General features: G+C 42.6%; 1 protein-coding gene across 3 annotated transcripts in view; it reads left to right on the forward strand.

Moving 5' to 3' along the window:
* The window catches only part of EXOC2 (exocyst complex component 2), a 156,064-nt gene that overhangs the window by 27,353 nt on the left and 105,186 nt on the right, over positions 1-23,525 (forward strand). For all 3 annotated transcript variants that reach the window (XM_060163836.1, XM_060163837.1, XM_060163838.1), the window contains exons 2-6: positions 3,800-3,959; positions 7,819-7,995; positions 9,978-10,104; positions 20,982-21,095; positions 22,538-22,662. In XM_060163836.1, coding sequence (XP_060019819.1) covers positions 3,842-3,959; positions 7,819-7,995; positions 9,978-10,104; positions 20,982-21,095; positions 22,538-22,662 — 661 coding nt within the window. In that variant the 5' untranslated portion in view covers positions 3,800-3,841. The remainder of the gene's footprint in view (positions 1-3,799; positions 3,960-7,818; positions 7,996-9,977; positions 10,105-20,981; positions 21,096-22,537; positions 22,663-23,525) is intronic.

Genomic DNA, 23,525 nt, shown 5'->3' on the forward strand with positions numbered 1-23,525 from the left:
GAATTGGGTGTGTGACCTTGAAAATGGTCTAACCCTAACTCTGGGTGGTATTGCCATCTTAACAATATTAAGTCTTCCTGTCCACATCTTTCAATTTATTTAGGTCTTTAATTTCTTTCAACATTTTAAAATAATTTTCAAAGTACAAGTTTTGCACTTTTGTAAAATTCATTCCTGAGTATTTTATTCTTTTTGATGCTATTGTATACAAGTATCTTTTAAACTTTTTTTTGTTTTTTCATGTGTATACCTAATACCTCTCCCCATCCCTATTCTCTACCCCTTGTACCTCTTCATCCTATTTTAATTCCAGTATTCCACTGATACCATGAACATTCAGAAAACATTTATTCAACTTCTGTCAGCAGTCATCTGGCATGTTTATTTTGTGTCAGGTACTGTATGACAGGTATTAGAAAAGTAGAGTTGATTGAATATTATGTGTTTTCAATGAGGAGATACAGACTTGGTATCTCAGATGTAACACTTATGTAACAGAAGTGTTATAGAAGGAGGAGGGATCAGGGAGACTTTTTAGAGAAGGTAACATTTAAGCTTGACTTTGAAATATTGGTAAGGATTTAACAAACTTGGAAAGTCTTTCTATTTAGTCGAAATAAGGTAAATGAAATCAGGAAGGCATAAAAAGTACCTGGTGGTTCTTAAGAGGTGAGTGGGCTTGTGTGGTTAGTGTCAGATGGGTGAGGGAAATGACTGAGGATGACCTAGGAGTGTAGAAGAGTCTGATGGTGACAGGTTTTAATAAGATGCTAAGGATGTCATGGGGACTGGAGACCACTGAGCAGTGGGGGAGATGTTGTTTTTGAATCAGGAACGATGATTAGATCTGTAGTTTGGAGAACTGACTCCAGTGTTTGCTGAGGGGGGGATTGCAGCGAAGGGATAACAGGGGCAGAGTGACCAGTTAGGAGCTGGCTGGCTTCAGTATCCAGGGAGAGAAGCAGTGGACCTTGGACTCTGCCAGGGGATTCTGTTTGATTCAGGGGGTGTGAGGGGGAGGGAGGGGAGTTCAAGATAATTTTGGGTTGCCTCATTTGGCTTATTAGGTGAATGGTAACCTCCTGTGGTTCTTCGCTTTTTGCTGCTGTTGTTTTGCTGTTTTAATTGTTAAAGGAGTTTACATAGGCATGATTGAACTCAGTCTCCAGCCCCCTCCCCTTTCTCAGAGGAAGCCAAGCTGATGGCACCTGGCTCAGAACCCCAGCCCTCTAATCACAGGGTTGCTGTCTCTGGTTTGGCAGTCCTGGTACTGGGCTGCCATGAGCACTACGTACGAGCGGTACTGAGGGTTCATGAAGAGCCAAGACACTCCTTGGATTTTGAGTCTCTCTCTCCCAGAAACCAGGGACAAAGGTCTGTCACCTCTGTATTATCCAGCACAGCCCAGACTTGTTTAGCTCACTCTGCCAGCACCCACTTCCATGTTTCCAGATTCTGTGGCTAATCTGCCAGTATCTGGATAGTCACTTCTGGATAAAATTTAAAACTCCCTCCCCCTCTTCCCAGATACACATCTGCCTATTTGCAGCCTTATTACCACTTCTGTTAAACCAACGGTCAGTTCTTACATTAACAGGACAATATAAATCTCTTTTCTTTTGCCTCTTTTGAAAGTTTCAAGAGCTGTTATTCTTGGATTGATTCCTTTTCATGGCATCCTGTTCTTTTAGGCATAAAAGTTTTCTCCTTCTGCAGATATTTATTTGGGGGTCAAAGTTTACAGTACTTTTGAAGTGTGTGTGTGTGTGTGTGTGTGTGTGTGTGTGTGTGTGTGTGTGTGTGTTTCCTGTTACCCACTGTGTTAATTTGCTGGGGCTGCCATAACAAAGTACCATAGGCTGAAACAACAGACGTGTTTTCTCATGATCTGGGGGCTAGAAGTCCAAGATCAAGGTGTTGGCAGGGCTGGTTTCTCCCGAGGCCTCCCTACTTGGCTTGGAGATGCCACCTTCTCCCTGTGTCCTCACGTGGTTGTCCCTCTGTGTGTGTCTGTGTCCTCATCTCCTCTTCCTATAAGGACACTGGTCCTGTGGGATCAGCGCCCATCCTAGTGACCTCATTTTACCTTAACCACCTCTTTAAAGTCGCGATCTCTAAATACAGTCACATTCTGAGGTCCTGGATTAGTACTGCAATGTAATTTGCAGGGAAGCACTGTAGCCTGTAGCCTTATCTCTGTTTCCTCTGGATCTTTTTTGAATTTTTTTAAAATTTATTTGTTTTTTTATTTTTGGCTGTGTTGGGTCTTCGTTGCTGTGTGCAGGGCTTTCTCTAGTTGTGAGCGGGGGCTACTCTTCGTTGTGGTGCGTGGGCTTCTCATTGTCGTGGCTTCTCTTGTTGCAGAGCACAGGCTCTAGGCGCGTGGGCTTCAGTAGTTGTGGCGCGTGGGCTCAGTAGCTGTGGCTCGCGGGCTCTAGAGCTCAGGCTCAGTAGTTGTGGCGCGCGGGCTTAGTTGCTCCACGGCATGTGGGATCTTCCCGGGCCAGGGCTTGAACCCGTGTCCCTTGCATTGGCAGGCAGATTCTTAACCACTGCGCCACCAGGGAAGCCCTGGATCTTTTTTTTTAATCTGACTATCATCTCTCGCTCACGTATTTTCCTTGACCACCTTACAGTCTTTGTCCTTGTGCCTTTTAGGATGAGGCTGTGACAGCTGCTTGTTTAGTCTATGCATGGGCAGAGTTGGTCTGTATATGCTTTTCCTTGGGTGATGTGGCTGCAAGTAGTCCTTTCTGGGAGGACCCTTCCATGTTAGAGTCTTCGGTTCTGTCTTTCCAGGGCTCCTTAGTTTCTCCAGAGTGATTCTTGTTACTCGGACAGAGCGGAGTTGGGTGAGAGGGTTGGCGCCCTCCTCTCTGTGCCTGGTGTCTGTCCCTCAGTCCTGGTCCCTTCTGTTTGGTTTCGTGAGAGATTGAACTGATCTGGCTAACGGTGGGGTGAAGGCAGGGGCCACTGTCTAACTTCGCTCTGTGAAAAGACAGACAACCAGCAGCTGTTTTTCTCTGAACCCACCCTTCCCTTGTCTTCTGGAGCATCTGAAGCCTCGAGCACTTGAGGAGTTCTGTGGGTTTATTAGTGAGGTTTTCTCATTTCCTGGTTGCCTGCTGTGCACTAGGTGCTCTGCCCTGCTGGGATTATGTACCTGATCTTTGTTGTAGCCTTATGGAAGGTTCTGTTACTGGCCGCAGTGTCCGTATATGAAAACAGAGGTTTGGAGCGGAATTAGAGCGCCAGGACTAGAGCTCAGGGCATCTGAACTCAGAAGCTGCACTTCTGCCGGCTCCGCACTGGGACAGTTAGCAAGTCTCTGCTTCTGTCTCAGTGTCGAAGATGTCAGTGTATTGATTTGAGCACATTTAAAAGAGTTGCTACACTAAGTCTAACACAAAAATAAAATGAAATTCAGTATACCTATGAGAATGGAGATGTTCTTTAATTTTATGAATCTGATTAGTTCAGAATGTGCTCCTTCAGGAGCTTCCAGCATATACTTTGGGTGCAGCAGGTGGTGGCATGGAGCTCAGGGGGACCTTAGGTTCTGTCTGTCCTTGCATCAGAAGTTTATGTTCTTGATGTCTCCCTCCCAGTACTAGCTAGTGTCCTTAGTCACCTTCATGTGCAGGAATTGTTGGCAGACAGGCTAACTGACAGCTAAAAAACCTGGCGCTGTATGTTTGCAGAATACTGCTGTGTTTTGGTACTGAATGTCTAGTTCTGGTGTTTCTAGTTGCTGCTCATCTCAGTTGGCACTAACCCTTTTTTCCTTTCTCTTCTACAGATTACTTCTGTAGCTTGACCTCTACTTTCCTCAACAAGCAGAATGTCTCGAACACGACAACCCCCGCTTGTGACAGGCATCTCTCCAAATGAAGGAATCCCATGGACAAAAGTCACGATTAGGGGAGAAAACCTGGGGACTGGGCCAGCTGACCTCATAGGTAAGGGCAGGGACGATGCTGTGTGTTCATGGTGAATGCATTTTTATGTTGGGCAACTGAGGCAAGATATACTATTTTGAAATAGTGAAGGTGATAGAAAAACACCCCTGAGGTCTGTACAGGATGATCTGAATAGAAATGAAAGAATTATTTGGTTTTCTGATTTTTCTGTTAAAATCATTATTTTGTCAGATCTTGCCTGTATTGTCTTTCGCCTGGTCATTGAGAAAGCCCCCCACAGCCGAGGTTTGCCTCCTTTCCTCGGGGTCGGCCTCTCCTGCCAAGACTGCCAAAACAGCCGCCCAGCTCTTCTGGCCTCCCCTCATACAGCTGTCTGTTCTTCTCAGGTGCCGGGTGAGCTAGGCCTCTTCTGTTCCTTATTGCTCTCGGAACCAAATCTAAACTCCCTCCACCCAGAGGAGCCTGTGCGCTCTGCCGGGCCGCACCGTGGGACCTGTGGGCATTTGTCTACACCCGATGCCCATTGGGGCGGGAGCACTGAGCCTCCAAACTTAACAGCCACAGGCTCTCTGCAAACTCATGCCCGCCCCCGGTTTGCATTAGGCTCCCCTAATGTTTACATATTTAGAGCAAGCTACGTTTTAGTTTTTAGGATCAGTTTATGCTGTTTATAAGCCCAAGGACGCGAGCAATAGAACACTGCATCCACTTGGCACTGCACGAGTTTTTTTGATTTTGGTTTGCAGTGTGCCCCCTTCTTCTGGGGGAGACCCTTTCCTGCTGGTTATTTCATTATTCTGGTCTGTCAGTGGTTCTCACCTGGCTTGTCTTCATCTTCTCTAGAACTTAAAAAAATGCTCTTGCCTTAGCTGCTAAGTCTCAGTCTCTAAAGATGGAGCCTTATCATTGCTTTTTTTAAAACACAGATGAGTGTAAAGCACTGCCAGGATAGAGAGCAAACCATAAATATCAGTGTGTGGTCAGTTTGGGTTATTTTCATGTGAACTCTGCATGAGGGTGTGCAGATACATTCAGAATAAGAGAGCGGGGAGGCAACTCAATATGTGCTGCTGAATGAGTATTCTGATTTCCCACGTGTTAATTTATTTGGATTCAGACATTCATTTGACTCATTTCTTAATTCATGAAGGACCCCTTGGTAAATACTAGAGATTATGAGTTAGAGCTTGTTTTTCTTGCATTATAGCTGCTGGTTGACACATTGTTTTTTGGCCATCCAGAAATCCCTTGGAAAAGAGAAGGTTGATTAGAGCTGGGCACCATGTTTAATTACTGAGTCTTGCCCTCCCCAGCTCGTTCTTTTCACTAGTGTTACTTAACTGTGTCTCATTTTATACTGTTTTCTCTAGCCACAGTTTTTGATTCTTCAGTAAATAAAACTTAAGTTTATTATCCTTATGAAGGTAGTCTGTCTTATCCTATGTCTTGGTTCTTGACAAAGCTCATTCCAGGTTGTTCTTTATCCAAAGTGGAAAAATCCCTAGAATTCATGGAAATAGACCATCTAGATGGAGGTTCAGTTTAACTGGCAGTCACTGAGCCCTCACACGTGACTGCTGCCCGTCTGTGTGGATGCTGATCTCTCTTTAGCTTCAGGCAGCGCGATTCCTGTTTGACTGAGTGCGCACGACTTTTATAAACCTGCTAGTTCAGCTTTCAGCCTGCCCATGTATTGCCAAGAAACCACTTTTTAAAAAAGCAAACTTAACCTACTAAATAATTTAAGCATTTTTATAACTCCGGTGACATCTACACTAGCCAAGTAAAATACTACAAAAACACTTTATTTGGAATTCTACAAGTTACTTAAAAAAAAAAAGATGTTATATTTCATGAAGCAGATTTCTTGGCAAAACATGTTTAAGATAGTATGATAGTAAGATCGTATGATCTTATTTAATTTCCATGCATTTAAAATGATCTGTTTAAATCTGTGTTTTAAATTATATGGTGATTATTAACTTTTTTAGTTAAAATGCAGAACAGATATTAAATCTGAGGAACCTCGATAGCAGCTACAACGAGATGAATAAACTGTTATTCCGGGTGCTTTTTCCCAAAGTTCCATCATCATGGATATCATACATGTTTGCTCATCTGAACATGTTTTTAAGACTTTATGTCTGTATATCTGAAATCTCCCATTTCTCAGTTTTAATCGTAAGATAGCTCCCCAGCAGGGGACTTATATTAGGAACTTTAATACATTAAGTCCTGACATTGGGTTGCGTTATTTCCTTTCTAAAGTTAGTATTTAAATCACAAAAATGTTTTTGATATTGTAAAATTTAAAAATATCAAGTTATGTATTGACCTGGAGTGATATTGAAATATATACCATCTATAACTAAACAGTTCATAAATTAAAACATTTCCCATTTATATAAAAAATACATAGACTGATTTATGTGTACATAAAAATTATTAGAGCACTGTATGTATTGAAGTGTTTCACAGGCTTACCTTGGAGATGGAGAGGAGTTTCAGGGGGTGCTTTCAACCTCTTAAAAGGCTTAAATTTTTCATAATAAAAGTTGAGTATCAAGAAAACTAACAAACACTCCCATTTTGAAAAATAATTTTGAATTATGAATGCATTTAAAAATGTGTAAATGTCATTACACATTTAAAAAGCCAATGGAAAACTTAGTCCTAAAGGAACTTTGAAGTGCTGTCATTAGAAAAACTGAATTCCTTACATGAATAAATAGTAATGTCTTAGGGAAATCTCTGAAATTAATTATTTCAATAAACATCTTTAAAATGGAGTTGTTTTTATTCCTTTATGGTTAGTATAACATTCTTACTAAATAGTGCTTTAAGTTGTAACAAAAGATGACTTGAATCCCTCCCTACATTTTTTCAACCGAATTTGGCATAAGTTGAGGTGTTCCTGGTATCTGATTGAAAAAACAAAACAAAAAGCTTGCATTTGCTAAACTTGACTACCGAGCAGTATCAAAAGTTAAATGGTGAGAAAAGAAAGTGCGAGTGTCTGGGTGTTTGCTGAATACACTTCGGTCTATTTTCTCCATGAATGTTTATTACATTGGTCTCTGTTTAGCAGAAATGCACGTGGTGGGATGGTGGTCCTCTGCCTGGGGCCACGTCTTCCCTGTCTGCATCGCAGTTTACGTGGGTCTGGGCAGAGATGCCAGGTGTGGGCTGAGATTTTGGGAGCAGAGTGTAGTACAGCGACAGGACCATGAGGGAAACATTTAGGCAGCGTGGACTGCCGTTGCAGGAGTGATGTACAGACATGAAAAATGCACTAGTAATCCAGTAATGCCTGAGAACATTTACTGATTTAACAGACTTCAGGCTGTGCTTAACATAAACTACAAACTTTAGTTCATTCTGTAGTATCATGTATAATTGAACACTAGGAAAAGTATGTGTGGATTATTTTCAGGAAGATGATAAATATTTTTTTTAGGGAATGATGTACACATTTATTAATACGCTTTAGAGCTTTATAGCACGAACTTGGACTTCTAAAAATAACAATAATTTCCTTTCTAATACCTATGAAAGCAATCTAAGATTCTCATAGTTAAGTAATCTGGAGTGCCTAGACATTATTATGGTTATTATTTTCTAATTCCAATGATGTTTGAAGACACTTAAATATAATCTAAAAGAAGTATTAAATATTAGAGAAAAAATAGGCAAATTCAGTAGAGACAGTCGTTTATTTGCAAATGATATTGGGTATATTCAAGAATAGAAATAACTAACTGATGAACCAGGAAATGCTATTTCTAGTTCTGTTTTCCAGTTCAGGAAAAAGGCCTGGCGATACTGACAGAAGAATTGTCTTTTCATGAAATAGCTGTTCTTTGGACTTTGTTATGTGCATGCATGTTTTTACTTTCAGGTCTGACAATTTGTGGGCATAATTGCCTTCTGACAGCAGAGTGGATGTCTGCGAGTAAAATTGTATGTCGCGTGGGACAGGCCAAGAACGACAAAGGAGACATTATTGTCACAACCAAGTCAGGTGGCAAAGGAACCTCCACAGTCTCCTTCAAGCTGCTCAGACCTGAGAAAATAGGTATCATCTCCCATGACTTTACTCTAAAGAAGAAAATAAAAGTGGGTTTTGTTTTTAAAACTGACAACTGGTAAATTAGTATAAAATTTACTTACTCTCATATGTCATTAACTTAGATTCAGTTTATTTTTTCAGGAATGGGATATTGGTTAAAGTCTGCATTACTTTTGAAAAGGCAGTTAGCTGAGCTGACGGTAAACCCTAAGGATGCTAACTAATCATTAGAACTGCTGTTCTGTCCTGTATAAAAGCTGTTCATGTAACACGTCCGAAATGCCGATTTTAGTTTCTTGATCTTGAATACAATAATTGCATTTCCTGCTGTGATACAGATAAGATTTGAGGTGAAATACATACCTGGTTTGGCCAAATTAGCCAGTAATGCCTAAATAATGTTCCGTGTTCCTTCACTTTCTGCGTCCTTTGAGGCCCCGACAAGATGTTGCCCACCTAGGTGTGCCTCTGGCCTCCAAACTAGAAATCACACTCTTCTTGTGCCCTAGAGCCCCTCCTGTGTTCCCTTTGTGCCCTTAACCCGTGCTTCTTCACCTTGGGGTACAGAGCTTGGTCTGAGAAGCTGGGACTCTGATCACACGAGCAGCCAGCTGTGGGTGGAGTGGAGTCACAGAATCACCTACCTCAGAAGATTGAATGAGTTAGAACATTGGAGAAAGTGCTTAGCATAGGTCCTCACACAAACTAAGGGCTCCATAAATTAGTGTTTTTAATTCTTCGTCTCCTAGCTCTTTATGTATATGGCATCTCCTCTGCTAAAGTAAGAATACTGTTAGATTCATCTTTGTGGTCCTGTAATGACTTGCACATGGTCAGTACTTAATAAATATTTGTGTAATGTAGGACTATCACAGGCATAATTAAACCCAGGCCTTCTCTCATATAGAAAAGCAAAGAGTTTTGCAAATTTTGTTTTCTGTCTTAGAGCATAAAGCCTTTCTTCAGCATTATATCCTTAAATTCCTTGATTCTTTTTAATAAAAATTTGAGGAACTTAAGGGAAAACCAAAAATGGAATTTACATTTATGTACGTGTGTGTATGTAAACGTATGTACATATATATACATACAATATTTTTGTTTTTGTTTACTCACTTTTATTTAATGTCTTTGAAAACCGAACTGTGAAATTAAAGCAGGAACTTGTTTCCAGTTTTCTGGAGGAACTTAAAAACATTTTGACAGAATCTAGCATCATCTTGTATCATGTTTGTACAGCAGGTGAAGAAAACTTATTTGAAAGTACTGATTTTATGCTAAAACGCTCTGCCCAGGACTTAGCACAGCACAAGCTCAGGAAAGGCCTATAGACCTGAACCTGGGAGTGTCTGGGCCTGAGCTTACCCTCTGACAGAGCTTCCTTGTGTCATCCTGGTAGACCTGTGGGTGCCCATAGAGTTAGAAGGCTCACGAGGAGCCCTCTGGTCCCCCGGCCCTGCGCTCTACTCTGCTCCCTCGCACACTGCCCAGCCTCTGTTTCAGCCCAGTCCGAGCCACAGGAAAGAGGGTACTGTTTTCAGAGATTATATTTTGTTTTGCCTGAATATCCTAGTCATTTCCATTCACACAAGCCGTGCATTCCGTGGAAGGTGTTTGATTTCTTTATATTGATATAAGGATTGTTGGGTGTTCTGTTGATATACCAAATTAATTGTACTGCTTATTATTTGTAAAATACATTTGTTTTAGAGAACTTTTTCTCAGAGGCTTAACTTGTCTTCTGTATTGAATAATGTACAGTGCAATCAAGAGGTGTTATTTTTGCCTTTCTATAGATTTTTAGTGGTTTTAATTAAGCTACCAGCCATTACAAAAAAAAAAAAATCTGGAGCTTTTGTGCCTTCAAATCTTTAAAAAATTACTGTAGCATGCATTCTGTATTAGGTGTTTCAACAGTAAAGCAGTATGGTAAGACTTAGTGCCTGGGGAGTGTGTATCTTATTAAGGCTGTGCTCCTCATTTGGTAGGTATTTTGGATCAGTCTGCTGTGTGGGTTGATGAGATGAATTACTATGACATGCGCACTGACAGGAATAAAGGGATTCCTCCCTTGTCCCTGCGTCCTGCTAATCCACTCGGCATCGAGATTGAAAAGTGAGTACCGCCTTGCCTCCGTTGTCTTTATTTCTAGCTGCTGAAAAGTTCTGTGCACTCAGTGAAGAGAGTCGGGCTCCAGGAACATCCAGGGAAGCACAGTTGAAGACACTCTGTTGTTGGGAGTCGGGCATCATCTCTAGGAGCTTGGTCAGCTTTGCTAGCGCGAACCTTCCAACTGGTTAGAACTGTTAGCGAAAGCTACTTACCTCTTCAGTTTTTGAGTTTACATTTTGTGAAGAGGAAAAGTATCTTGAAATTTTGAATAACTAATACTTTTAATGATATGAGAATTAACGGGTTGTCTGGAGTTGGTAAGTTTAAATATTTAGATGGTACTTGAGATTAAAACAGAATTTTCCATGTGCTTGATTTTTCAGGATATATTTGGCAGTAAGTAGAACCAAGGTAGTCTTGTCATTTTGTTTACAACCCCTACCTGTAATTCATACTTAATTCAGACTTACTTTACCAGAATTGTGGCAGGTAAATCTTACAAGATGTCTTGGACCAAATCTAGAATTCCCTGTTCTCATTCCCTAGTACAGTGTTTTCGTAGATTTTATAATCAGTGCCTTTATCCTTGCAGCTTCCTTAGTCAGTTCACCTAACACGTTAGTTGTTTCTGACTTGTCTCTCGGCCTTAGTGACTCTGCTGGTGAAGTTACTACTGAGCGTTTCTCCATAAGCATTTCTGCAGGCGACAGATTAGTTCTGCTAATGCTTTAGCCATAGTTTATTTTAGGTTTTTCTAGGAATGGAAAAAGTTGTCCACTGATCTTTATATATTTAACCTTCAAGCCTACACTTGAAGACCATTAGTAAATCAAAAGTAAGCTTCTTTTTCACCTGCTGGGGTTTGCCCTGGCTGAGAGGGAGGGAGCACGTGTTTGTCTTGGGAAGTTGTCTTGTGTTGAAAAAGGCCTGGGGTTTGGCAGCTTTTAGTGAGCGAGGACTGTCCTGGGTCACAGCTGGGAAGCTCTTTGGCCAGCGTGGGTCATTCTGGAGCTGTTTTAAGGGTTTCAGTACCCGATAAATTAAGAGTTTAAGGATCAAGAAGGTCCAGGAAAGAAAAGTAATTGCTGGGTCTTTATTTGAGCATAGTTTCCTGCATGAATGGACTTTGTGGTTGAGAGTAAACCTCTCAGTGGCCTGCTTCAGTGGCCTGGATTCAGCTTCTTTCCAAGGCCCACCACAAAGGAAGTGTGGAGCAGAAGCGTTCTTTGGATTGTTCTTTTGTAAGGAAGATACAGTTTTGCACCCTTGTACCAGGATTATAGGAATATGGTGTGACTTTTGTCTGAGCCTTAGATGGAACTATCAAAGTTAGGATTAACTTGGTTATTTACTATCATAAAATGGATTTCCTTAATTTTTAGTTTAGCATGTAACTCACCCCTCGTTTGATCTCTTTACCTTTTCATGTCCTCTTACTTTTTGATTGTCTTGATTGTTCCTGTTACTGCTGCTGCTCACACAGGGGTTCAGCTTGAACTCTCTCTTACAGCTCTTTTTCTTAATACATTTCGGGATAATCCCGAGGTAACGTTGGTAACCAGCCAGAAGCACTAAAAGTGCCTGGCTCTTTAGAAGTTGTTTTTCTTCTTCTCTGAGGCAGTCTAGTTGGGTCTGAGCCCCTCTCTCAGTTTAACTCTTGGCCCTCCCGTTACTTGCAGGGTGACTTGGAGTCTGCTCAGCTTCCTCAAGGTGCAGACTGGGCGGCCTGGGTCACGCGGCGTGTGCGTTTCAGCGGTGGGGACGCTTACTCGCAGTGGGCGCTGGTTGGATGTTCGTCGTCGTCACCGTGATCCCCTGCTCTTCTTACATGTGCGCTACTCAGTGCTGTGCCCCCAGGGAAAGAATCTTCTTATGACTTAAGATTTCAGGGTGATGAATTGTATTCAGATCTTAAAATAGTATTATGTACCTTCAAGAAGTGCTTAAATGGTGATAAAATTTACAGTAATATTTCTTTGAAGTTGTTACTTGAAAGTTTCAGAAATAATCTGCTTAGCCATGGAATAACTAAAGGATAGTTTTTGAAAAGGTAAAAGCTTGACTCGCATACAAATACAAAATGCGCACGTGTCCAAGCTTTTATTTAATTCATTAATTAATGGGAAAACCAGTGAAATGTTAAAACCAGTTCAGGGGGAATTCCAGAGGACAGACATAATGGGCAGTGAGGAATGCTGAAAGGTGCAACACCGGCCACTTCTCCTCAGTAACCAGTTGCATCTTCACCTGACACGTATTTCTGTGCCAGGCATCCCTGGTCACCATCAACCCTCCACTTCTGCTTCTGTAACAGAGCTGCAGAGCAGAGACAAGGCATGGATGGGGGAAGATCAGGTGACCCTGGGCAGGCCCTCCAGACAGTGAAAGGATGGCCAGGAATCTTTTTGCCCATTTAAAGTCTTTTGCAAGTTTTCTGGTCAAAAGGAAGAGTGGATAGACGGCTTCCTTGGTGGCGCAATGGTTAAGAATCCGCCTGCCAATGCAGGAGACACGGGTTCGAGCCCTGGTCCGGGAAGATCCCCCATGCCACAGAGCAACTAAGCCCGTGCGCCACGACTACTGAGCCTGCGTGCTAGAGCCCGTGAGCCACAACAAGAGAAGCCACCGCGATGAGAAGCACGCGCACCGCAATGAACAGTAGCCCCCACTCGCCACAACTAGAGAAAAGCCTGTGCGCAGCAATGAAGACCCAGTGCAGCCAAAAATAAAATAAATAAATTTAAAAAACAACAACAGCGTTCATTTAAAAAAAAAAAAAGAGTGCATAGAGATACTAGGAAGCAAGAAAATGGAAGGTGAAGGTAGGAAAAGGTATAGAAACCAAGAAGAAGAGTATATAGTTTGGCCAGAAAAATGCTTTTCCAGGTTCCTTTTCACCTTTTAAAGATACTGTCAGGAAAACTGCATTTGTTTTATTGAAGTCTGACTTCAGATAGAGAAGCCTTATTTTAGAAAAAGAGAGTAGGAAAGGAAAAGCAGATGTTAAAATATTGGTGTGGGTTTTATTTCCCTGACTGTCTTAATATCTTTTAGATAAAAGCTTTGGTCCCTGTAGAGAATGTTGTTAACATTGAGGTTAGAATCCCTGAGAGCATTTCCTTTTACTATGTCTTTTATTTCTGTTTCTTAATGTCATTTGGGGTTTCTTTTATAATTAAAAGATGGGAGAGGACCTATTTTAAATTTTTAAAAAAATGTCATCAGAGAAGGAATAACAGGATTTAATTACTTGCTTGTTGAAATATACTAATTGAGAAGGTTTGAAGAATTATGACTGCTTGTTATAAAGTACCATGGTCCTGATGAATTATCAGACTAAAGTAGTGAGGTCGCCTTTGGAAGAGGAATCAGCTCCTGGTAATTACAATGCTGAGTGTTCATGGCAATTCTCAGCTCACAGTCAAATGCACAAGGTGGAGCCAGGAGGAGCCTTGCAGTGTTGTGGCCACTTCATGTGACCATGAGTAGCAAGCACGAGTAGCCGAATACAGTGTTGTTCTTTGGTGTGAGGCAGAGTTTAATAAATGTTTTATTGGTGTGCTCGGTGTGCGCGCTGCCGTCTTTCAGCGCACAGGCTTAACACCTGGCGTTTATGGGCCTCCTTCGGCTGCTGAAGTTCTGCATATCCCTAGAGTTTTACCTGATGTTCTGCACACATGGTGCCTTGATACTTATAAAAATGTTACTAATTGCTCAGAAAAAAATAACTTCACTTTGAACTGAGACTAGGATATGCTTGTAAAAAGTCTGTATTTCTGATTTACTATACTGTCACAAATACGCATTCTTTGCACTGCTTAAAATTATGATGGAGACAAACTTAACTGAAAAAGAAGGTAAAAACAGGTTCATATTAATAAGTAAAAGCCTTCACTCTGTTTTATTTCTTAAAAGTACTCTTTGCCTACTAGGAGAATATCTATAAGTAATGTTTTTGGAGACAGTACATACATGGGAGTTAGGGCCTTAAAATGGAGCTTTGCCCCTCCTGTTTTTATGGGATCTGCAACCTTTTTGTGAAATTACTACCTGGGAAGAGCTGTCTAGAGTAGTCAGTTGATGCACCACTAGTATCTTTATTTCCACAGAGGCTTCATGAACAATGCAGGTCTGACTTGCTCCTCATCAGTTTACTTTCCAGTACAAAGAAAAGGTGGCCAGTTTTCCTGCTCCATTTAGAAGACAAGGAAAGGTGACAAAATAATTCTTAGTATGAGTGTGGAAGGGAAAAAAGCCTTGGGTAAATTTTCAGAAATGTTATGAAAACAGATTTGTGGGCTGTGATGTAGTGCCTAGGTCCATAAACTGGACCAAAAAAGGAAAAAAAACACACAACGTAAAACAAGCTCATAATATTTAAGGTGCAGAGTAACACTGGTGCTGGAGTGAAAGCTATGAGAATTGAGTGTGACACACACTTGGAAGAGCCCCCTTTCCTCCTATCTTTCTACCTGCATGTCAGGAGAGCGTGTTCCCCTTGGTGTGAGCACAGTGATGCAGCCGTACCCAGGCTCCTCTGCGCGGGTAGTTAGACTTTCTCTCAGAAGGGTTTTTGTTGTTTTGCTGGCTCGCGGGTCATCACTGCCAGTCGTTCTCGTACTTGAAAGTGAATGCTGCTGTGTTGAGAGCATTCCTGTTTTGCATCTGACCACTGGGTCAGTCAGGTCCGTGTACCTGGGGCTTCATGGCTAATCCTTTTTGGAAGGTGTAATCTGAGCTCACACTGCCATCTAATGGGGAGCTTGCGCTGTAGGGGCATGAAGCTTGTCAGCTACTGAAACTGTTGGTTCCTTAATGAAAACACTTCCCATGTTTACATGGTAGACTCTGTGTTGCTTTCATCCTCCAGTTAGTGGGTTTAGTTTGAATCACTCAGAATATACCTTGCTGTTACTGACTTGCTAAGCCATCACTTCACTTGGAGGGTCAGAGCCTAAGATCCAGTTATTGTGGACAGAGGTTTAAGTTTTAACTCTCCAGACTTCGTGCTCCATTGACACAGTGTTTCTGCCCTTCCTCATGCTGTTACCAAGACCATTAGCAATTTTCTGCATTCTGAATCACTGTCTCCCTCAGTTTCTATCTTTCTGGATTTGTAGTTGTGGGGTTTTTTTCATGCCTGAGATTCTCTGGTTCTTTAATTGGCAATAAAAGTGTGGGGTCCTGCTCTTGACTGTTTACATGCAACCTCTCCGGGGCTGTTTCCTGACTGTAAAATGGGAATACATAACTCATGTTGTTACGAGAATCAAACAAAATGGTTCTTACGAAGAGTCTGTTAAATATAGAGAACCAAGTGGAGAGAATAAAAGTAACAGCAAGTAACATTTTTGAGCATTTATCACATGTCAGAAACTGCTAAGCCTTCCACACTGCATTACCTACTTTAATCCTCAAAATATTCCTAAGAGGAAGATACTATGATCCCATTATCCTCATGAATAAATGGAACCTTAGAGAGGTTAAATATCTTCCTCAAGGTTATTCCAACAACGCTAGCCAACTTGTAACTACTGCCGTGGGCCGTCTCTGCTTTTGTGGGTACACTCCCCACAGAGCATCATTGCTTCCCGTGTTGTCGTTCGTTGTCTCTTTTTTCTGGATCTTCTGTTTCACATTCATTTTGAGGTGTTTGCAAAGAAGATCTTATTTTGGGATAGACTCTTGGCTCAGGATGCCTTCAGCTGTGAGTAGCAGAAACAAAAATTCATTCTGGTTTAAGCAAAAAAGATATTTATTTTCTCATAATATACAAAGTCCAGAGATGGTGGACTCCACGATTGGCTGAGTCTGTGGCTCAGAAGTGTCACTGAGATGTAAGGAGCCTGGGTTTGCTGTTCTGCTGCTCTTTGAGTGGCACTGATCTCCTTCATAACTGTAGAGTGGCGTTAGAGGTTTCTAGTGTCGCGACGACAGTAATACACAGGAAATAACAGTGTTAAAATAAAGATCCAGTATTGCAGAAACTGTAATAATACACAGGAGATAACGAAGCTCGGTAAAGTCTGAGGGCAGAAAGACACCGTCTTTTCTTAGTTCTCCTTAGAAGTGTGGAGGCCTTTCCCAGAAATGCTCCAGCAGCTCTTTCCTCAGACATTGTGGTCAAAATCCAATCACTCGCTCAATAGCAAGGGGAGCACGATAAGCACAACTGCTGAGGATTATTGGTGTTCGTACTCAGTGAGGCGTGGACACCCCACTCTCTCTGCAGGTGGTTCTGTCCGCGAAAGGGGAGGGGACGTCGGGTCTTGGGCTGACGGCGGGCCACTTGTGTGGTTTGGATCGAACTGTCTGACTCCGTGACAGAGTGTTGTCATCTTTAGTGTAACTTGTCTTATTCTTGTATGGCTGATTCCTAATCACTCTTTTTCTAATTTAAATGTATAGTAAGATTGGTAAGAGTTGAATGTCTTCAGGAAGAAATCACTCTAAAATAAACTCATTCTTAGGGGTGATTATGAGGGTTTGAGAACTAGGACTTAGTGTTCTGACCAAGAGAGATCCAGTACCTTTCAAAGTCTTGACCCGTTCAGGTGCGTGAAGGAGCTGTGTGTACAAGAAGTGCAGTGGGTGGGGTGGATTAATGCTTCAGATCTCAGTGGACAGCTCTCACGTGGCCCCTTCCAAATGTCGCCACTCACATTAATGCCAGCACTCAGGGTCAGCCCCTGCCCCCCGGCTGCGCTTGAAGGGACGCACAGGGGTGCAGAGCCCATGGAGTTCTGCGGAGGACGGTGTGGGGAGGGGCTCCCGGGGCAGCAGAGTCCTCTCGTAGAGCCCACACTAGACTTCAGGCCTTTATCCTGTGATGAAGCAGACCCTGTACATGTGTAAAAACAACAACATAGGGCATTACAGGTGAGGTGTTACTAAGGTTTAGGGATCAGATCAGTTTTAAGTGTGGGAAGTTCTAGATGGTTGGGATTTGTTATCTTTCAATACCACCAGTTTAAGCATCCTAACAGTATAGGATATAACCTTTTGTTTTTTAACTTTTTTTTATAGCTTTATTGAGAAATAATTGACAAATTTGTAAGATGTTTAAAGTGTACGTCTTAGTGATTTGATTTACGTGTACATTGTAAAAGGAGTCCCACCATCTAGGTAACTAACACATTCATCACCTCACATATTTACTTTCTTGGTGGGAACATATAAGTTCTATTCTCTCTATGGTGTTATCACCTATAGTCACATATTACACATTAGATCCTCAGACCATATTCATCTCGTGAGTGAAAGTTTCTACCTCTCCCTATTCCCCCATCTCCAGGCAACCGCTCTCCTACTCTATTTCTATAGTTTGACTTTTTAAAAAATATTTCACATATTTTGCACATCTGATAAGGGGCTTATATTTGCACATCTGACAAGTGGTTAATATCCAAAATATATAAAGAAGCCTACAACTCAATAGCAAAAAGAAAAAAAAAAAAGCCAATCTGATTAAAAAATGGGCAGAGGATCCGGACGTTTTTCCGAAGAAGACACACGAATGCCAACACGCACATGAAGAGGTGCTGAGCATCACTAACCATCAGGGAAATGCAAAGCAAAGCCACAGTGAGATCCCCTCGCACCTGGTAGAATGGCTCACAACAAATAACAAGTGTTGGAAGAGGTGTGGAGGAAAGGGAACCCTCCTGCGCTATTGGTGGGAACGTAAATTGGTGCAGCCACTGTGCAGAACAGCAGGGAGGGCCTCAAAAAGTTAAATATAGAGCTACCATATGACCCAGCAGTCCCACTTCTGGGTATTTATCCAAAGAAAATGAAAACAGGATCTCAAAGTTATCTGCACCCCGTGTTCACTTGCAGCATTAATTACAGTTGCCAAGATATGGGAACAACCTTTATTCACAATAGCCAAGATATGGAAACAACCTAAGTGTGCATCCACGGACAGGGGGTTAAAGGAGTTGTACGTGTGGGTGCCCAGGCTCGCATTGTTACTCAGGAACACAGGAACGTTGCTCAGCCGTGAGAAGGAGGACAGTCCTGTCATCTGCAACAACGTGGGTGGACCTTGATCTCAGTATGCCAGACAGGAAGACAAAGTTTTTTTCTTTTTTTAAAACTAGACCCATTGAGTAGTACTTGCTGTCAGACCTGTGGAACTGCGTGGCCTCAGCCATCTCACTGTGGCACACAGTTTCTGTATTTTTAGTTTCGCGTCTGCGTTTGGTGCCTCTTTGCTTTATTTGCTGTCACTGTCTCAGAGCCTTTTTTGTCCTGTCATACTTAACTCCAGCTACTCTTCTCACGTTGTGCTTTGATGATGGGTAGGAACCACCCAACGAGAGTAAAGCTGCAGGGCCCGAGCGAGGGAGAGAAGCTCAGTTTGGCTCCCAGAGGCCCTTTCTGCTGCTCTTTTGTCAGTTGTATCTTCAGTGTCTTGAGTGTGGACCTGACCCTTGTTAGGTGAGAATTTCATGGAGTTGAATAATTTATAAAGACTGTTAATAGCAGGGATTTAGTTGGTATCAGGTGATTCTGTGGTACTTTTGATTCTGTTAAGACTATTTAACTTCAGGACTACATGGAGCGCCACGTTGACGAAAAAGCAGTAGGTGGACCGCCATGCCCTTCTTCGCACTGATGAGGCCCCACTGGTGCACCAGGCTGTCCTTTCCAGCTTAGACAGCTCCTGGGCAGATACCTCCCGGTGGTGAAGGTAGAACTGTGGCTCGTGACCCTTGCCTTTCGGAGCGAGCGGAAGGCTCCTGGGTGCCTCCCTGGGGCTCAGCTAAGTCTCCACTCAGCCATATATTCCCCCAGAGTTCCAACGTGGAGGCATGAAGTATAAATAAATAAAATGATAAAAACTTCCAAAGGTGACAGGATTTTATTACTAAGTAAAGTATCAAACCAGCATGAAGAATCTAAACCAAAATAAACTTCAAAAAATGCAGTTCTCCAACTCCCTCTCAAAGACTCTGGTGACAGTGACCAGCGTGCCTATGGAGCACACACTCAGAGGCACACCTGCTCACACACATCCCCCAAGAAGATTGAGGCTACAGTTATTCTTCACTCTTGAAGCCAGTGAGGAAAGATTAAGGTTGACTTGGTCTCCAAGTTACTAAGACTCAGGTGATGCCAGCTTGGTATCCACGGCTCCCTTAGTCTCATCTCACCTTGTCTGTTACTCCCATGTTAAACCCTTTCTTCCCCTAATTAAGGAAAACTCCGTGGTGAGAGAGGTTAAGTGTAACAGGAGGGAACATGGGACCTCCTGGCCGAGGTGCCAGCCTCCGTGTCCAGATGCAGGGTTTCCAGGGGAGATCGTGGAGAGCTGTGTTTTGGACTTGTGTCCCTTGCCCTCTGGGGGAGAATGGGGACAAAGGAGCCAGTAGAGAAGAGGAGGGTGGGCGAGAGCTGCTGGAGGGTGTGACGGGCTTCCCGGCCACCCGGTCAGGGCCCCCGAGCCCAGGTGAGCACCTCCCTCTCCCTGGAGAGAGTGGGCTCCAGGCCTTTGCCAGTTGTGCCCAAGGGGACTGGTCACCTGCAAGGTGAAGGGCTCCAGCGGGCAGTGCTCGTGGGTGGAGGTGGGATGTTGCCCTTGGACAAGGCTGCCTAACTTCTTAAATGAGGCTGTGTCTGTGATAATGTGGCATTGGGACTCTCAGAGAAGTCATCAGACCTGCACACCTTTTCTTCCAGGCTGGGGATAATTTCTCCCACTGAATAAATTTTAGAGACAAAATAATTGTGTGTCCTGTATGGGGGTGGGGAACAATTTCAGTCAGAGGGGAACGAGGTAAAAACGACCAGGATGTTTGCAGGAAACTGTGATCCCTTTGAAGTTGCTGGAGCTTCAGCTTCGAGGATTAGGGTAGCAGAAATGAGTCCTGAGAGAGAAGCAGGTTTGGGAAGTGGAGGGACTTGACCGCAGAGCTTGGACTTCATTCTGCAGGCGGAGCGTGGGCACTGTAAGGGCTGCTCGCTCACAAGCCCTCAGTGGGCTGGGTCCTGCCCAGTTCTGTTTGCTCTCAGACACAACTTGCTCACCTCCAGTGTGGAGCCTGACACCTGTGGTAGGTACTTAATTCGTGTTTGAATGAATAGATAAATGAACTGATCGAGAAGTTGACCTTAAAAATGTGGGCAAGAAAGTGAGCTACAGATAAGGGAGTGTCAGGTAGTGTAAGCTTTTCTTGAAATTGATCTAGACGTGGGCATAGAAACATGGATACTATATAGATCTGATTTTATCAGTAGGGGTCATCAGGCATCAGTGTGTCTTAAAACAACTTTCATATAGGTCTTGAACAAAAACCATTGTAACAAGTTGATTTACTGTTTTTAATTTCAGTGTACCCAAATTTTGATTTTTATCTACTGAGTAGGAAATGATTTCATGTTTGGATAGATTTCATGAAGTATCAACTCAGCCTCTTTAAATCTTATATTCGGGCTTCTCTGGTGGCGCAGTGGTTGAGAGTCCGCCTGCCGATGCAGGGGACACGGGTTCGTGCCCCGGTCCGGGAAGATCCCACATGCCGCAGAGCGGCTGGGCCCGTGAGCCATGGCAGCTGAGCCTGCGCTCCACAACGGGAGAGGCCACAACAGTGAGAGGCCCGCGTACCGCAAAAAAAAAAAAAAAGAAAAAAAAAATCTTATATTCTTTTTTTGATGTAATTTCTGTATTTTAACTAATTTCCTATCTTACATATACAGTCAAAGTTTATATGTTAAGTTAGCTGAGGTGTAGGAAGTATATTTTTTTACACATGCAAACGTAGGCTCCATGATGTATCATGTATCATTGTAATGGTTTGTATTCACGTTTATTACTGTTGGTTACATCTTTGTAGTAATAGCACTCAAAATATATCTTAAACCTTTTCCTCCCTCAGAGGTAAATTTCCCCAGAAGGACTTAGAAATGCTGTTCCCTGGAATGAGTGCTGATTTTACAAGTGAGAACTTTTCGGCTGCCTGGTACCTCATAGAGAACCACTCCAACACCAGGTTAGTGGGTGCTGGGCTGTGTTGTGTGGTTTCACGGGGTGCAGCTCATCAGACTTCAGGTAACGCGGGTTTCCCTCTGGCTTTGCTGCTTAGCAGCCCTTTGACCTCGGGTGAGCTTGTGAACATCTCAGAGTATCTGTTTCCTTATTTATAAAATGGGATCATTAATCAAGAGGACCCCTATTTCCTACTATCATGTTCTTTCTATATGTTTCGTTATTTATGCCACCCATTAAAACTTTGGAGTCTCAGCTGTGTCCTGTGTCTGAATGTGATCCCCCTCCCTACTCAAGTAACAGAATTCTCGAGTGCTGCTTTAAAACGAGGAACACACCTCCTTCCCTGACCAGAGAGCAAAGGAAGATGAGTTATTTATCATTTTGCAAAGACTTGGCTTAAAATTAGCCAAAAAATAAACAAGGGTCATATATCCAATTAAAGTCCTCCTTTGTATCTGCTACGTATAGTTTACCCACCCTCTGTACAAGAGCAGATCTGTAACTTTTTCGCAAGACTGGCTTAAAACAGTTATATTTAGTAAAAATGTTTTAATAAATCAGTGGCTTAGTGTTTAAAATTTGTATTCTTGAAAAGCCAACTTGTTAAAATATACCTTAGGCGAAATCCTTCCCTCACCTATTGGGATGAAAACCATTATAGAAAACAGGAAAAGTTGGTATATACCTAGAGTAAATTTGGCCTGATAAATTTTTAGAGCAAATGCCTGTCACTTTCTTTGTGGAAGATGGTTCTGAGTTCACATTATAGATGTGCTTTTCTGTCACCATGTCAGGATTGATCTCTGTTCTCTGTGTAGGGCCATCTTGGCATTCAAGAATATAGTTAACATTTTATATAGCCAGATTTTCTTAGCTCAGGTGGAAATAAAACTTCTAAAATACAGAGATCTGACTGTTTTTTCTCTGCCTGAGATATAAAGATGAAATAGTGTGATCTGTTTAGTTATTTAAATTTTGAGTTGACCCCCAGGTTTTCTGTAATTTCACTGTTAATGGCGGGGCCTGGTCATGATGGGCTGAAGAGGACAGCGTGCGCAGCTTGTGTCCAGAGCATAGCAGTGGACGTCCAGGGGGTCCTTCTTAGTCCTGTCACCCAGCACTGCATGGTCCAGGTCTCCACATCTGGGAGACGCTCTTCAAAACTCCTTACCTGGCAAATCCTGTGTGTGATTTGGGTCGATTATAAGAATGTCTCCATGTGTATTTACTTCCCAGGGTTCTGACATATGAGGGCTACAGATCTCCTTGTATAGCTGCTGTAACTTTGGTGTTCATAACATGTAAAGGTTTAGATCTAGGTAAGCATTTGAAAGCTTGGTTTCATCTGATTACATACTGTATCAGTCTGTATCCTTCCAGGGTAGGCTTCAGTATTTCACACTTGATGCATCATCTTCTTGTGGCTTCTTCATTTCACTTCAGTTTTGAACAGCTCAAAATGGCCGTCACCCACCTGAAGAGACAGGCTAACAAGAAGAGCGAGGGCAGCCTGGCGTGCGTGAAAGGGGGACTCAGTACTTTCTTTGAGGCACAGGACGCCCTCTCAGGTAAGGTGACCCCCAGCCATCTGCTGGGGCTTCCCCGCGGACACCAGGCCCTGCACGTACGGAGTGTTTGCAGGCTGTGATGCTGAGGCTGTGTCCCTGGGAGCGGAGCTCTGCAGTGGCCACCAGTCAGTCTTTGCAGCCGGGCTGGAATCTCTTTGAAGGCTTGGTACCTTAAGTATTTGTCCCTGAGGCTTTGCTCACCCATCAGACACGTGTGAAGTAGGAGACCACTTTGCCTCCCCGCAGTGTCTGGTGTCCAGGGACGATAAGGAGTTAAATCCCAAGGGTAGAATTCTAGAATTTTAAAAATCCTTGTACAGCCATCAGTATCTTGCACATGGGACTAATTCTGTAGATGTGACCCATTGTGTGTTTGGTCTGGGAAGAACTGGTGATAACGTGTCCTTTCTTTGTAGCCATCGCCCCACCAGCCCCGCACGGTAGCTAACTCCCTCACCCACGTACTCATCCTTACATGTGAAGGAAATGGTATTTAATAGAAATGGTATGGCTTTAGACATTTCAAGGGAAGATGTTGGATAGGTTATTTTATTTTTTTCTTTTTAACTACCTTTAATTAATAAAAATCAAATTATTGTTTATCTAGTAAAAAGTAAGATATATTTAAAAAAAAAGCTAGCCCAATTCTTTTTAAAAACAGACACCTATAACTAAGTACCTGTATAACTAAATACCTATAACCCAAACTGTAGACTAAGAGGCCACACCTTCCTCAATTCAGAAAGACTTAGTTTTTTAAATTAATTTGTATTGTTAAAGTTCGGACGTCCTATTAGCTTTTTTAAAACGCTTCTCCTCCTGGGCCAGACACGCTTGGTTGCCTTTTGACAAGTTAAATGTGC

This window comes from Lagenorhynchus albirostris, chromosome 10 (assembly GCF_949774975.1).
Source record: "Lagenorhynchus albirostris chromosome 10, mLagAlb1.1, whole genome shotgun sequence".
NCBI lineage: Eukaryota > Metazoa > Chordata > Mammalia > Artiodactyla > Delphinidae > Lagenorhynchus > Lagenorhynchus albirostris.